Source organism: Pyrgilauda ruficollis, unplaced genomic scaffold (genome assembly GCF_017590135.1).
Source record: "Pyrgilauda ruficollis isolate IOZ18807 unplaced genomic scaffold, ASM1759013v1 scaffold24, whole genome shotgun sequence".
NCBI classification, from domain to species: Eukaryota; Metazoa; Chordata; class Aves; order Passeriformes; family Passeridae; genus Pyrgilauda; species Pyrgilauda ruficollis.
Window position 1 is genome coordinate 12,402,366 of NW_024523648.1, and position 15,415 is coordinate 12,417,780.

The following is a 15,415-nucleotide window of genomic DNA, read 5'->3' on the forward strand; positions in this document are numbered from 1 at the left end:
CTACAAAAAGGCAAGGTTAAATTGATTCACATATTGTAATATTTAAACCCAGAAAAAAACCTCCAAATCCAGAAGAGAGAACACCCCAGCCCTGTTACCCATGTGATTCTGGTCAAACAGAGTGAGAAGAAAAAACAGTCCATCTTCATACACTGCATCACCTGGACATCCATGGTGATCTTCCCACCTAGCTCCTACTGAACCATTTCATAAGACACTACAGCAAATGGCACACTCCATACCCCACCATAATTTTACATTTGCCCAAAAATACACTTGACAGTGGAGGGCTTGTAGAGTTCATGTATATGGGGGGGGATGTTGCACAAATTACTCAGTGTCACTCTGATTTGGCTTTGGGGAATGAAAAAAACTAACAAAAAGCACCCCTCATTATCTGCCTACTTTCCCTGCCCATGGCTTGTAATCACAGTTTCCCCTGGCCCAGAAGGGGTACTAGCAACCAGCCTCACTCTCTGGGATCTGCTGGGGGCAAAACAGACCACAGCTACCACTGCCTGTTATGAGAGTAATTTTATCATCAGCAGCTAACTACCTCCTTTCTTTTTTCCTATGCCTAAAACTGGCCCTACTAGAAAGTCAATCCCTTCATATCAGAAAAAGAACAAGATCAGGAACCTGCCTTGTGCCAGCTACAGAAGACAATGCATGGACAGCTCAGAAATTACTTCTTCACATGGGACTGAATGGCAGCTAGTTGGGGTATTTCTGTATATCAGAAATATTTTTCTAGCCACTGTTGCAATTTTAATATAATAGGTAGAAATAAGTTCTGGGAGCAGGCTGTTCGCTGAAGTATTTTTAAAAACCCATTAGTGATTGACCCAAGGCACTAAGAGCACTCAGCACTGTGTTTTAAAACAATTAATTCAATGAAAAACAGATTCATACCAGCATCAATTCAGAAGCATTTTTCTGCAATGTTACATTTTATAAACCTCAGAAAGCATCAGTGTCCAAAATGAATAAAGGACAACTTTAAGGGAAAAACATACAAAGAAAGATAAAAATGTGAAAGTCCTTTCTGTTTTTAATAGGCTGGACTGTGATATGGTGTAAACACTGATGAGGATCTGAGAGCTCTTTGGTTTCCTCCTGGCTGTCTTAGGTGCTGTCCTGCTTACTTCTGATCAGTTTTCCCATTTAAGCCAAGGAATTAAATAAAAGAGACTGGAAAACATTTTGAAATCTGTAACAGAAAACACCACCTAAGGATGAGGCCATGTTACTCAGGAGAAATTACTTAGGAGTAAGAAATCCAAGGAGGAGGATCTAGGAAGGAAGGACAACTGATCCAAGGGGTGGCTGGGATCCAGCGACATGGGATCAGTTGTCAGTGGGACTTAGCACAGGGGGCTCAGCAGGAAACAAGATCTTCCAGGAGCTTCTCATCTGGGGGAAGTGTCGGGGTGGTCATCTGAGAAGACAACCCCCACACAAACACAGGCAGCCAGCAAAGGCTCTGCTCCTGCCTGGGAGCTCTCGTTCTCCTCATGGCAGATGAGGAAGCTGATGATTAATGCTGCGAACAGGTGATTAGGGGCTACCAAACATCAGCACATGAAAAGATCTCAGCCAGCACGCCTGACATGAAAGGTCACGTACCCTGGCAGCCAAACGAGGAGAAATTCTGGTCATCCCTGAAGCAGCCTCAGAGAGAAAAGAGGTGAGACACCAACCTGTTGAGCACTACGCCTTTGTTTTCACGCACACATGGTGTGGCTGGTGCCCTGTGTCCTTACCAGACCCGTGTTCTCGGCCGTGCCCCAGGGTGCAGGCTCAGGTTGCAGCCTCCTCTGCAGCGAGGAACTGCTGCAGCTGAGGAGCCGCGGGGGCACCGCTCTGCTCTGGCCATCACAGAGCGTGTGGCAGCACGTACACTTTGTAGTCCATAAACATGCTAGGCTTAAAAGGTGCACAGTTTTTTCTCTATAAATAGTGATTCATTCCACACGCTTACGTTCAGACCCTCATCAACAGCACAAACCAGAATCGTGGTGTCGGGAGCATGATGAGACCCACAGCTCCAGCAGTTGCCATTGCTTTTCATATTTCAGCTCAAGAAACACAAGCATCAATTTTTAAAAAGAGCTCTTGCAGTTCTCATTAGTAGCAAGCAACTTCATGGCTACCCATTCTGTCTGAAAACATGGGCTTTTATACCTTTGACCAGGCATCCAAAATATCCACTCAATCAGCCTGAAGTCTAAGGCAGATTACATACTTAATTAACCCAAATTCTGAAGCTGTCACAACTGTAGTCCCATCTGACAACACTGGCAGGGTGAAGAGTTTCCCAAAAATAGCTGAATAGCTTTGGATAGAAATTTAGCACCAAATGAAAACAGTACACCTTTACATTGCACTTAAAACTCTTGCATGACTTACGAAAGCATTAAAAAAAAAAACCCCAGGGAGAAACGAATAGGATTCCCAACGTAATCTTATGAGAGTTCAGCCTCAAAGTCCCCAACCAATTTAAATCTCAGGAAAAACAATAAGAACGATGAGGCTCTCTGCTAAGAATGTCCTTTGTGGCTGTGGACAAGTCATTTAGGGCTTCACACCAAATGAAACTTACGTTTCATCTCAATAGCTCTGCTTTCCACTCTTTCAAGTGCAGCAAAACCTGAAATGACCAGCTGACAGGTGTGTTGGGAGTAGCTCACTGCACCTGTAAGTGCTTTGAAATGCCTTCCTGTAAAGTGCAAGGAGTTTCAAAGTTCTTCCACTTAAGAAAGGAAAAATAGCCAGAGGAGAAAGATCGATTTCCTTTTTAAACCTTTTAAGAATTATTACTCTAAGGGCTTTTCTGCACATTCAGAGTCATAGTGGACTGAGTCAGGATGAGAATTTAGGTCTATGGCTGAGCATCTCCATGTCCAGCTCCTCAGGAACAGGAGGGCTTGCTCCACAACAGTGCCCTCAGTAAGGCTCACAAGCAGCTACTAATGCAGAGCATTACTGAAGTAACAACTTCTACTAGACAAGTCTTGGAATTTCTCCATGGATTATCCATTAGTTTGTTTACCAGCACCTAGAAGTGCTGAAGCAAACACTAGTTTTCCATTTCATTTCAGGACTATGACAAACTTGCCCAGTTACCACAATTACAACTCCTCTGCACAGACACAGGTGATGCTGCTGTTTCCTCATCCATGAACAGGAAATCCCATAAAGCCAAGAGAGATGAAAAGCAGCAGTCTGAGAAACATGTTCACTTCTGACCTATGAGAATCATTTCACCGAGTGCCAAGGTCAACAAACAACAGGATCCTACCAGTGACTACTTTCATCTCATGGGGGGAGCTGGGTGGGAAATGGTTTTCCTGTGCTGTTGAAGTACATTTTCATGCCCTTAGGAAAAAAAACAAAACCCCAAACCTGTGTGTCTGTAAAAGGATGAAACACAAGCCAGACAGTTTGTGCTCTGTTTCTGCAAAACGTATGTGAGGAGAGGAACTGTCCCCCAGGCCAGAGTAAGCAGCCCTGCAGAGCACATCCTTGGCAGCCCTGCAGAGCACATCCTTGGCAGCCCTGCAGAGCACATCCTTGGCACAGCAGGTCAGCACAGCCTCTGACCCCGGTCTTCAGCTGGCCCCAGTGAGCACCCTGACCAGTGGGGCAAGAGTTTCCCGGGACCTTCCCTTTGCAACTTGTCCTACCCCTTCCCATACCCTCTGCTTGTGCTCCACATTCCATGCTGAGCTGCCTGACCTATTCCTAGGAACACTAACAAGGTCTGTTTTTACTGGAAATCTCATTCTTGAAAAGGCATCGCTACTCAAGAAACAACAAAAATCTTTTCCCACCTAACTAGTTCTGCTTTGAAATGCTACCTTCCCAATATGATGATCATCTCTCCACTGTTTGTTTCTCTTGCTATGGCTGGCACTGAACTATCAAAGAAGAAACCCAAAAGGAAAAAAAAAAATTGAAAAAAGTGCACAGCTCTGCTGCCCTTGATAAGCTCTAGATCAGAAAGCAGAAGTGATAGCTTTTGCACACAATGGCTGATAACCCCCAAAAGCACTCAACTCCAGCCCATAAATGGGGAGAGATCATGTTAATCAAGTCCTGCCAGGCGTGGGAAAACCAGAGAAGAGGAAAGAAAATGAACAAGGGTATGTGCTTCTCGTCATCCACATTATCTATACCGTCTTCCCAAGCTCCTGTTGCAATTGATCTTTGTTCACATTTTCTAACCACGGCAAATAACAAACAAGCTTTAAAAAAACTATCTAAATGACTGGAAAGCTGTAACCTAGGAGAAGGAGCAAAAGCTGCCTAGGGACACCAACTGGGCAATCAGAGACCTGCTTTGCTGCCCATCTACCACTCATAGTTATGAGAGGTGATTAAAGTCCAGATCCTCCTCTCCAAAACACTTCAACACCCACTCACATGCAGCTGATGGCAAACTCTAGCATGATGGTATTGCTAAAGAAAGTTCCAGTGGAGTATGAAAATCTGAAGTTCTTCCTCTCCTTATAGGCATGCTAATCCATCTGCCCAGTTGAGAAGGACTTTGAATTTTCTGATTAGGCCTCAGTCCTGCCCTTAACTCAATGAAAAGGTGACACTAGGACCTTGATCTGTTTAAGTACTTCAACATATATTTACATTTCCAAGAGTAAAACCTTTAATTTAAAGCAAATCTTAAAAACCCAACCCTTCAGGACACTGGCTGCGGTCCATCCTGAGTATTGCATTGTGTATTTATTTTATCTCTTCTATGTCACTCTGTGACTTTCAGGAAAAATCTTTTACTTTAGTTTGCCACATCAAACCACGTTCACTTTACCAGTCTACCCAGAGGTCCCATGGTGATTTACTAGTGCTGCCTCCCCCTGCACAGAGCCAACAGCCCCCCTGAGCCCTGCAGGGGCACAGCAGGGCTCCTAGGGCAGGGTCGGAGCCCTCCAGGCTGGCATGGCTGGAGGAAAAGGGAGCGAACAGGCAAGCAACTCCTCACAGCTGCTTTTGTGTGGCTCACTGGGGATCTGAATGCACTATTGATTCCGTAGCACTAAAACAGATTTGTAGCCCCTGCGTGTGCAAGACAGATATCTCCTTCAACTCTAATCTCTAGCAGCTGTCAAAGACTTAAATGGCTTGGAGCTGCCTGGCACGCCAAAATCAACGAAGATTTTAGGCTTGCTTGCCTAAAGGGCAACCCATGGAACAGGAACCAGTGAAAGTCATTCTCCTGCCCTGACCACAGATGGACAGGGCCTCCCAAAATTCAAAATGTGTCCAGATCATGTCAGTAAAACAGACTAGAGAAAACAAATGAGTGCACCCCCAAGAATCCATGCCACCAGAAACCCACTTGCCCCTATCGTTCCTTGTTGAGGATATACCCAACAATTCCGAACAGCGATAAAACTGCAGTGGAATTACTCTTCCAGGAGGCACTACCACTGTCTCATCACAAACTGCAGTGCTCTTAAAATGAAGATAACTAAAATTCACTTGGCAGTATTGAGGCAGCATCATCATAACTTACATCTTCAGGTACCTGTCTCTCCCTGCTCCGGATCGAAAATTTGTTTTCAATCAGGAAAGAATTCAACAGTGAATTTATTATTTTTTTTTTTTAATTTGAGGTAAAGTTAGAAATTCAGCCCAACTATTGTCCATTATCATCCAGCCAAGCAAACATAGGCACCACAGTTATCCTTAGTCAAGATACAGGCCCCTCAAGGCAAAATGCTCTCACAATAAACTTTTGCACTTAAGAGTCTCGTCACTTTTTTTTGTACAGGAAGTTTAACAAAAATTTTTAACCGGTCCATCTGTTTCCTTACATCTGCTTTCCAATGACTACCTTGAAACAATCCTAACACACTGGCTGCTGGGTGAAACCTTCAACAGGATTATAACATTTATTGGAAATGGTCCAATTTTTCTTTCATGCAATATTTGACAGGTGAGAAAATCATCCAAGGTTTTGACTGGGATGGTGTGACTAGGAATATAACTGAGCTCGTCTGAAAATTATGTGTTAAGACTAAAACTATTCTCTGAAACAGTAATGAAGGAAAAATAAAAGGGGAAAAGAGAAAGTTTGTTGCACTGTCTCCTATTTGACAAAACATTCCCACATTAACAGCAATAAGCAAATTAAGGATAAAGTTCAGTCTTCAGCATTAAAGTCCACAACAGGATTTTGTTGGTTGAGCTGGTGTTTTTGAAAAAAAAAAAAAAATTTTTAGTGGATGTAAAGGAAACAGGCTTTAAGGAAAAACAGGCATGCAGGAATTTCACAGCAAACTTCAAATCTCACTGAAGTTAATTTAGATTCTACATCCTATTATTGTGGGAAGAGACCCACTCTGGTTTTTAGTAACTAAAACACACCGAGTTAGTTTAACAACATTCCCAAGAAGCTCGTACTACTTTCAAAAAGTTGCAAACAGCCAGGACTGCTTTATTGGGGGGATGGGAGCGGGGCGATGGAGGTGGCGGGGAAAACGACCCGAAACAGTTCCACTCACACGCTATTTATTTATTTTCAACAGTCTGCTTACACATAAAATGTCCTGGAGCTAAAAGCAACCAGCTGGGCGGGTTACTAGCCGCGCTCCTGGGCGAGGTGCCAGAGCCCCTTCCCTTTCCCTACGAAGGAGAAGCCTTCGTACTTATTTATTTAATAATGGGGAAAGAAGGAGCCCCGAGCCCCGGGGAAGGTGGGAGGCACGGCGGAGCCTCTCTCCCCGCGGGGGCGGCCGAGCCGGGCAGCGCAGCGCCGGGAGCGCCCGCCCCTCCCGTTCCGCTGCGCTCCGAAGGAACGACCGCTCCGCCGCCCCGGGGACCGCGGCTGCCCCGCCGCCACCGCGGACCCCGGCGGGAGCCCCCCGTCCCGCCCCGCCTCCGGTACTCACCGCCGGCCGGCTCGGGCAGCGTGGAGACCGAGGTCTGGCCCATGGCTTGGCCGGGAGGCGCTCACGCCGCCCGCGGGGCGCGCAGCCTCCGCCGCGGCTGCTCCCGAGGGCACATCCCGGTGCTGGCCGGGCCCGCGCTCCCCGGCACCGCCCCGGCACCGCCCCGGCCCCGCCCGGCCCGGGGGCTGCGCCGCTCCCGCACCGGCCCGCGAGGGCAGCCCCGGCATCGCTGAGGACTTTAATAAATTTAAACATTAAAAAAAAAATCAAAGGCAGAAAAGCCCCCTTTAGCTGCAGGGAGTTTGGGAAGGATGGTGCGCTGCTGGCGTCCCGGTGCCTGCCTGCCCCCGCCCTGCTCCGAAGCCTTAGTCCAGACACGGAGTTATTCCCACCCCTTCTCGTCCCTCTGAAGGTACAGGGGAAACTTGAGACAGCCTCAGGGAGCGATCCCATCACCCTGCCTGAGGTGCTTTGCTGTTGGGAGCAGTTTTCAGGATGAGCTCCCGTCGCAAGTGGAAAAGGAGCGCCCGGGCAGGGCATGGCATCCTGACCTGGCTCATTTGGCTGAGATCTGGAAAAGTGCCCGACGCTCGCCACACTCACAGGTACATAATCGAAGATAGGACTCTTAGTTTTGAAAGAAAGAAGATAGTCAAAGACAGCGATATCCAGACTGCTGTAACGGGTGACAAGAAGGGACAGAATCAATGGGAAAAACTCATGAGGAAGATGAGGGGAAACAGACGTTGTGCACATTATAGTTGTGCATATTTAGCCAGGGCAAAACGAACAAATTATTAATTTGTCTTCCTTAAAGCATAAGCATCATCCAAGCAGTGATACAAGCTTAATGCTAGAGCAAAGAAGTAACTGTTATCACTGGTAAAAAATAAAATAAAAATAAAAATAAAAATAAAAATAAAAATAAAAATAAAAATAAAAATAAAAAAATAAAAGCCCCCCCAAACCTGAGCACCTAATAGCTGTTTCTATGCATATCTAGAAATAAGCAGGGAGATGGATATATATGTCAGGGGGACACTTAACCTCACCTAAAGAACATCTGTTAGCAAGACTTGGTGAAATACAATTTCCTAGTGGTCTGGAAATCCTAGAGGAAAATCCTAGAGGGGTTGAAGTGATGTCTGGCTATCTGATCTTTGCATGTGTTGGCACTGTGGTGGTGTTTCAAGGATGGACAAGTGTGTTAGTGTGGGGCCCATACCAAGGACACAAAAGGGGCACAAGAAGTTGCTGCTGCCTGTGTGGTAGGCAGAATAATTGTGATTGCCAGCTAATACATGGAAAATACAACTAATGCTAGTCTTCATGTTTTTATAGAAAATAGGTCCTTTTTGCTCTTTTATTTCCTCATTTTAAGTGATTATGCATTAAATTGCCAGAGGCTTGAGTGTAATGACTTCTGCTAGGTACTTGATTTAGTAAGAGAAAAAAAGTGAATACAGCACAAAATTAATAAAGCACAAACAAATGAAGAGCTAAATGAAAAGCAAATCAATTGCCCAAGCAGCAGCAGCATTTGATGAAGATGTTGGTGAGCTTCAGGGAGGCTCTTCAGAGTTTTCATCAGGAATCTAGAGTATTTTTTCAAACAGCTTTAAAAAGACTAAATAAATCGCCACTGGCAGCAATTTTAGACAGTAAATATTAACAGAGTGATAATGAGAACAAAGCAGTCACAGAGTTATCTGGATTATTTAACAAACTCAGGTCTTTCAAACAAGTTTTAATAGGGTCAAAATAAGAAAAAAGTCAGACTTGGAGGATGGAACAACACAACCTACATGGCCAAGGAATGTATCTTTGAACGTCACTCCATACAGGAGCTTGGAGAAATTCAACATGAGCTCCTAGTGAGCTATTACTGGTGGAAAAGGGATTGCTATGTACATACAGCTGTGCAAGTAGAAAAGGGTAGGTAGAAATCCCATTGCATCCTTGTGCTTTCTATCAGACAAAAAGGGCTGTCCCATATCCACTGTTGTTGTCTTTCCCTAAAAAAGATGGTGTGTGATGTGAGAGAGCTGGAAAGAGATCCACAGGATAAGATGGAAATCGCAGAAAGTGGTCTCCAACAAAAGGTGTGGGAAAAGCCAATGCACTTGGGAAAGACAGACATGTTGCATTTTAACTTAACAGTGCCCTTGCAAGGAAAGAACAGCACTGCAACACTCCTGGATGTTCAAGCACTGAAGGAAGGACTCTGTCTGACACCCCCAAATCCAGGTTCCATACAAAGCACAGCGTTGAAGACAACTGAGTGGGGCTTATGCAGAGAACCAGGCTAAACTGTGCAGTGGGAGCCAAGGGCAAGGTAGATGGACTAATGGTGCCTTTGTCAACCCAAGGAAAGGCTTCCAGAAGGGCGGCTTATTGTATTAGACGACTTCTGTCATTAATTTATCAGGACATTTTTGCATGCAATTTGGCATGCTCATTTTTCTTACCTTGAAAAGTTATTTTTAAGGGGTTTGTTTTGAGAAACTCGAGTTACCTCTTTGGAGTCACTTGTAAACAGGAACATAAAAGTTTTCCTGTCTGCCTTTGGTGAATCTCATTAATTTTATCAAAGGAAATTGTGTTCCCCTCCTGCGTAAAAGCCCAGTTTACAATGCAAAAGTGTATACCATCTGTCTGCAATGATTCACATGACGTAATAAAGTCCTCAAAGTCAATTCGTGAGTTAAATAAATGAAATTTAGTTACCACATCCTTCATGTAATTGAAGTAGTTGCCAATTTCTTTTGGTTTACTTGTTGTGTTTGTTTCTGGTTTTTTCTTCCTAAGTTAACTGATGGTGATGACTTTCTTTTCTATGAATGGTAAGGGAAACTGGGCTGTTGAAAGATATATTACATTTCTCATATGCAGAGCTGTATTTATGTAATTGCCTCCACACAGAAGGGATTCTAACGTCCTACTGACATTCACATGTGAGCATCCACACAAAATACACACATTTAATATGTGCTTGTCTGTAGACTTTAATTCTGCAGTATGATAGAAGTGTTCTCATCTGTGCATTCGATTTCTTGCCATGTTGATAGTTGGCATGTAGAACAGTTGAAAGTTTAAGGATATAACAAATTATTCTAGCAGAGATTTTAGATTACAATTATGTAGATTAAAAAATGCTTTTATTTGTTATCCTTATTTTTAAGGGTGTAGATGATCCTATGATATCTTAAGCTGTATATTCCACTTTGCACCTAAACATCTAAGAAGACAAGACACACAAACAGACTTCTAAGCATTTTGCAGTATTTTAGTCTTCTGGGGTTTCTGGAAATCCACAATTGCAAGCAAAGCAAAAACAGGCAGGGGAAGATTAAAGTGAGAATTTCAGGATTAAAATTTCCATGATCACTTTATCCAAGGCTAGTTTTGTACTGAAGGAAATTTGCAAAAAGATGCTAAAATATGTGTGTCTTCCATCAGGTGGTGAAGCAGCAAGCTGATGGGTACAAGAGGTGCCAGTAGTCACGCCAGACTGTTCTGACACAGCAGCATCAATGGGGTTCCTGGAACCTGTGTCCCAGTTAGATTTGAGATTCCAATGTGATTAATAATGTCTGATTGCTTCATGCTACACACACAGCTCTTCTCTTCTTGCCCAAAGCTACTGTGTTGAGTACTGTGGAGAGTGCTCCTAAAGAGACACACTACTGACCCTCAAGAACTGAAATATTCCCCAAAAGGGAAAAAATTAGCTTCTTCTTGAATTTCAGAAGTATTTGTAAACCTAGAACGTCTCAATTGTTGAAATGGCTGGTACGAGATATCTTCGTGGAAGATGATGTAAAACTTCCAAATGTTGCCAAAGTCGGAGTGAGATAATACACACAATAATCTATCTCACATATGAAAGGGTAAATTCTTTCCCCTCAATAAAACATCAAAGACAGGTCTATTTCAGTGTGTTTACTATACTGGGATGATGGATGGCAATAGATGACTTACAACTTCTAAGATGTTGTTGCCTGGTCTTTATAGTTCTGTAGGCTCATGTAAAAAGGCATTTTAGAAAGAGGAAATTGTATTACTATTCTCTCAATTACCAAGATTAATTTATGGCCCTAAAGATAACAGAAGCCATGAGGAGGGTCTATCACATTTTATCCCAGGATTTGTAATGCAGGACTGGCAAATGTAACAGGAAAAGACTGTTTTCCAGGAGCTTAAGGCAAACCAAGAGGATGGCACTGAGTCCAGGGCAGAAATGATCCAAACAGGTAATTTCTTACGTGTTCCACCCACTCACAACTCCTGCCAGTGTGCAGAACTGCTGGAAGATGATCAGCACGGTGTCTGGCAGGCTGCAGAGCTGAATGATACAACAAACAAAACAAAGGTCATGGCATGGAGCAAACACGAGCAAGAAGCTAGCTCACTTTTTTAGCCCTGGTCACAGTAATGTTTGTAACAATGGCATTGAATTTGTACCTGCCTGTGGAGAACCTGCAGTTGTTTGGGGAAGAGTTTGGGGAGGGTACCTCCAGTCTCTTTGCCTGAGACTGAAAATTAGCGGTGGTTGAGCAAAAAGCTAGTTCTGTTTTCTGTGAAACTGAATGCAGTTCTTAAACAGGCACCATCAAAACAAAACCACAGGTCATATTCATGGATTATACAGGCAGTGTATTGGGCATTTAGGCCATTCCTCTGGTAATAACCAGAGACTTTTTCAATAACCCCAAAATATTGTCAAATTTGAAAATATTTAGAAATATTTTTATGTGTACTTTTTTTTACTTTTAATGGCTTAGCAGTGTTGTGCCTTCACCAGCGCCATTTATCATTTTCAGTGCCCAAGTGCAAGGAAAAAAAAGAACTTGAAATCTTCCTTAAAAGAGAGGCTGTTGTTTTTGTGAGTGATCATCACCAGTCTTTCTCCCACAAAAATCCCCATTGCATACTGTCTACAAAGTAGAATGGAAGGCAACTATACAGAACTGAGAGAAGCTTCTGTAGTTCACTCTCTAAATTTGGAAGCTAAGGGTTCAGAACTTTAGATCACAGGAGTGATCTATGCAAATGTGCCTAACATGGGTTATTCTGATCTGGGTTATTTAATATGCAAATATAGGTTATTCTGATCAAAACACATAGCAAAAGTTTTTTGGATGAGATTTGCTTGTTCACATTAAGATTGCACTGGGTGATGGGTAGCAAGGCCGTCACCTATGGAAGATCTGAGGGGATCAGACTTGTTTAGTATTCAACTCCTGTTTCAATATCTGTTTTTATTTATCCTTACTAGATCTTTGTCATCAGAGGCAGGAAAAACAGCACAGTTGGGCAAACCCATTCCTGGTGATTTGGCACAGACAGATTTTCTTTCTGCTCACAAATTGTCTCCAAATAGGTTCTGCACTTGCAAACCGGTTTGCTACTCTAAATTATTCACCATAACTGTTTGCATGCCAGTTTTGAACACTGGGAAGCAGGTAAACAATTCCTTGCAACAAGAGTTCAATAATTTATTACCCAGGCTGCGTGCTGGGTGCCCTCAGCCATGGGCATCTCTTTGTGCTCTCTGACTCAGGGGTTTTACCTGTGCCTGGAGGAAACTTGCATAAAAACACATCAATATGGTTTTAAATGGTTAGTAATGAATGCTTATGGATCTGCTTGTGTGGTTTTATCATCTGATCTGTGGCTTTCTTATGTTGCACCTTTTAACTTAACATTGTTCTTTCCCATATTGAGTAGCTGCTTAGCAAGTTGTTCTAGGAATGACTTCTGCAGACTTGAAGAATGCAAGTACACTGAAAAATCTCCATTGTCATTTTAATAACAGATTGCAGTTTCTCTGGTACTGTACACACTGGACTTTTAAAGTACATTTACATACTGTGTGTGGTTGAAAGGCAGAAAATAGAAAGAAAATGGTCCCAACACAAATATTTAGTGAGTCGTGAAGAGCAGATTTACTTCTCTCCTGTGCATATTCCTCAGCTTCAGAAACTGCCCTACACCCCCACTGTGCTTTCTTCCTACATTTCCATTTCTACATGCTTCATCCCCTGCCAGTGCTGTTCCACAATATCTTTCAAAGGTGTTTTCTTTCCCTAATGTTCTTTAAAGGCAAATTCCAAAACTTTAAATCCCTCTGAGATTTTAGACCTTTGCCTCAATCCCACACTTTCTGCTAATGTTTGTTTACTTTGCTTGTGATGATCTGGAGTCAGTTCCCTTGCTTCACTTCATTAAGCCTGGCCTATGCAGGAACCTTCATTTTCTCACAGAGTCAGAGTATTTCACTAATTATTTGGAGTACTATTATGTTCACATCTATTGTTTTAAATATTATCAGCTGCCTAAAGACTTCTGATATAAGTAGTAGAAGTGGTGTCATGCAGATTTTGGAGAACTACTTGTGTAATATTATGAAAATGAAACAAAGAGAGATTAATCAGACCCGTCTGGCAGAAGTGCTGGAGTTTTTAAATTTGAATTTACTGAAAATTAATAAGTTATAAGGAATGTGTGCTCTTCAGGACAAGACTCTTGCCTTCTTTTAAGAAGGGCTAAGTAGTGTTCACTTGATGCTGGAAAAAGCTACCTTCTGTCTTTGTTTAAAGCATCAAGGAGGAGTTGGCATACTGGATCACATGATGTCCCTAAGCCTAAATCAGATATTCCTGAAAAAAAGGTGAAGAACTCTCCAGTAGGTGACATGACATATTACCCAAAATCTGTAAGGTCACACTCTAACACTTAATAATATAATGCCACAGTCCTGGTTTAAATTTTAAACCTTGAATTTTCAAAAACTCTTCTACATATTTATGACTGTTAGTTGCAAGAACTCTTGATATTAATGTACTTCATGCATGATCATTTCCTTTGTGCCTCATTCTGACTCCTGCATCCCAGCACCTCCTGTTGTGTGGCAGCACTGTGACAGCACAGGACAGAATTTCCTTTCCAGGCAGAAAATAACCATCAGACATTTTCTAATCAACAGTGTGTTTGTCACCAGATTTCAATTTTGTCCAGGGTTCCAGATTTATGATGAAAGACAAAAAAGGACTACATTAGAAATTATAAATAGCGTTCTGCCTGTCCTAGTTCAAGCCACTGGGGAAGAAGAAAACAGTGGCGTAACAATGACACGTTGGAGTGTAGAGTTCCTCAATAGTCAGGTTTCTGTCAGGTTTTCAGGTTTTCAAATTTTAGCTGCTGCTAAAATTTGTATCAGTAGCTACAATAAACAGAATGAACTGATACAAGTTGGCATGTCCCCAGCTGAGAAAATGAAGTAGGGCAGCTAAAGGCAGCTGGAGACCTATTCCTGCTCCAGGTCACCACCTTTCCTCCTCCACCTCTTCTCTCAAGGCCTGTTGCACCTTTCATTGTGTTCCCCATACAAAGGCACATATACTGGAGGTCCCTAATTCATCTTTTTAGGGAAAGGCTGCTATGAGCTGGACCAATTCCCCTTGGGCATTTTGCATTTTTTCTCTCTCCCTTCTGGGCCTAACAGCAGCTTCTGGCTGCTGCTGCAGCAGCAAAGCCCAGCTATCCAGGACAATTCCTGCGCTCTCCAGCCTGTCCACCTGGGAGAGAGAAGCAGCCATGATACTGATTCAGCTGCACTAACCATTTTCCTTAGGAAAACACAGCTTTCTGCTCTTCAGGGCACGTGTGGTGGTTGCTGGCTGTGGCTTTTCCTCTGTGTTTCCAAGCTCCTTAATGAATCACTGCTTTCTGGCACTGAAGCAAAATAAACACATCGTTTTGGACGCCTTTGCCAAACGTATGTACACTTGGAGCAGGTTTTGAATGAAAGAAAGCAAAGGCTTAATGAAATGTGCAGGCTGCGTAGTTAAAGTTTCAAAAGAGCCAGAAAATATGAAACTGAGGGTCACAACAGCATCATCAGTCCCCAAGTTGTTCAGATCTCATGGATTTTCTGGAACACATGGAAGGGACTTACCAGTAATGTATCCACTACAACTCTCAAAGGGAGAAAACAGTAACAGAAAGCAGCACCGGGCTGCAGGATCTCTCATCAGCATGATGGTTAGATGCCTGCCTCTTTCCTTCCCGTTCCCCTTTCCATTTTTCTTTTCTGCTTTTTAACCAATTCAGTGTAGCTACACATAGCACAGCAGAGTTTTGCACAGATGCTTCCTAGCCTATGTGAAGGGGAAGAGACATCCAACAAGAAATTTGGCAGCCGTACTGAATGAAGTTTCTCATTTGCTCAAGCCAGTCGTGTGTACGTACTTTGCTGTGCACTTTGGCCCTTTTGAACTGCATCAGCCTGCCCACGATTTCAACAAGATCCATGTGCTCTTGCTGACTTGAGTGAGAATTGAGAAAAAGTTTCGAAAATGTTTGGCACCAGTGTTCTTCTAGTTCCTCTCCATTCAATTAGATTTTAGAATGAATTCAAATGTATTGCTGGACTATAATTAGCTCTGAAGGACAGAAGTCCACTGGGGAATGGCTGTTTTCTTTTTAAATGGCCAACTGTAAAG

The 15,415-nt window shown here is 43.1% G+C and overlaps 1 protein-coding gene across 3 annotated transcripts in view; it reads right to left on the minus strand.

Annotated features, from left to right (window-relative positions):
- Positions 1 to 7,046, minus strand: part of PHACTR2 (phosphatase and actin regulator 2) — a 75,483-nt gene extending 68,437 nt beyond the window's left edge. For all 3 annotated transcript variants that reach the window (XR_005955338.1, XR_005955339.1, XM_041469730.1), the window contains exon 1: positions 6,909 to 7,046. Coding sequence is in view for 1 of the 3 variants with exons in the window: in XM_041469730.1 (XP_041325664.1) it covers positions 6,909 to 6,951 (43 nt within the window). In the remaining 2 variants the exon portion in view is untranslated. The remainder of the gene's footprint in view (positions 1 to 6,908) is intronic.
- Positions 7,047 to 15,415: the final 8,369 nt, after the last annotated feature.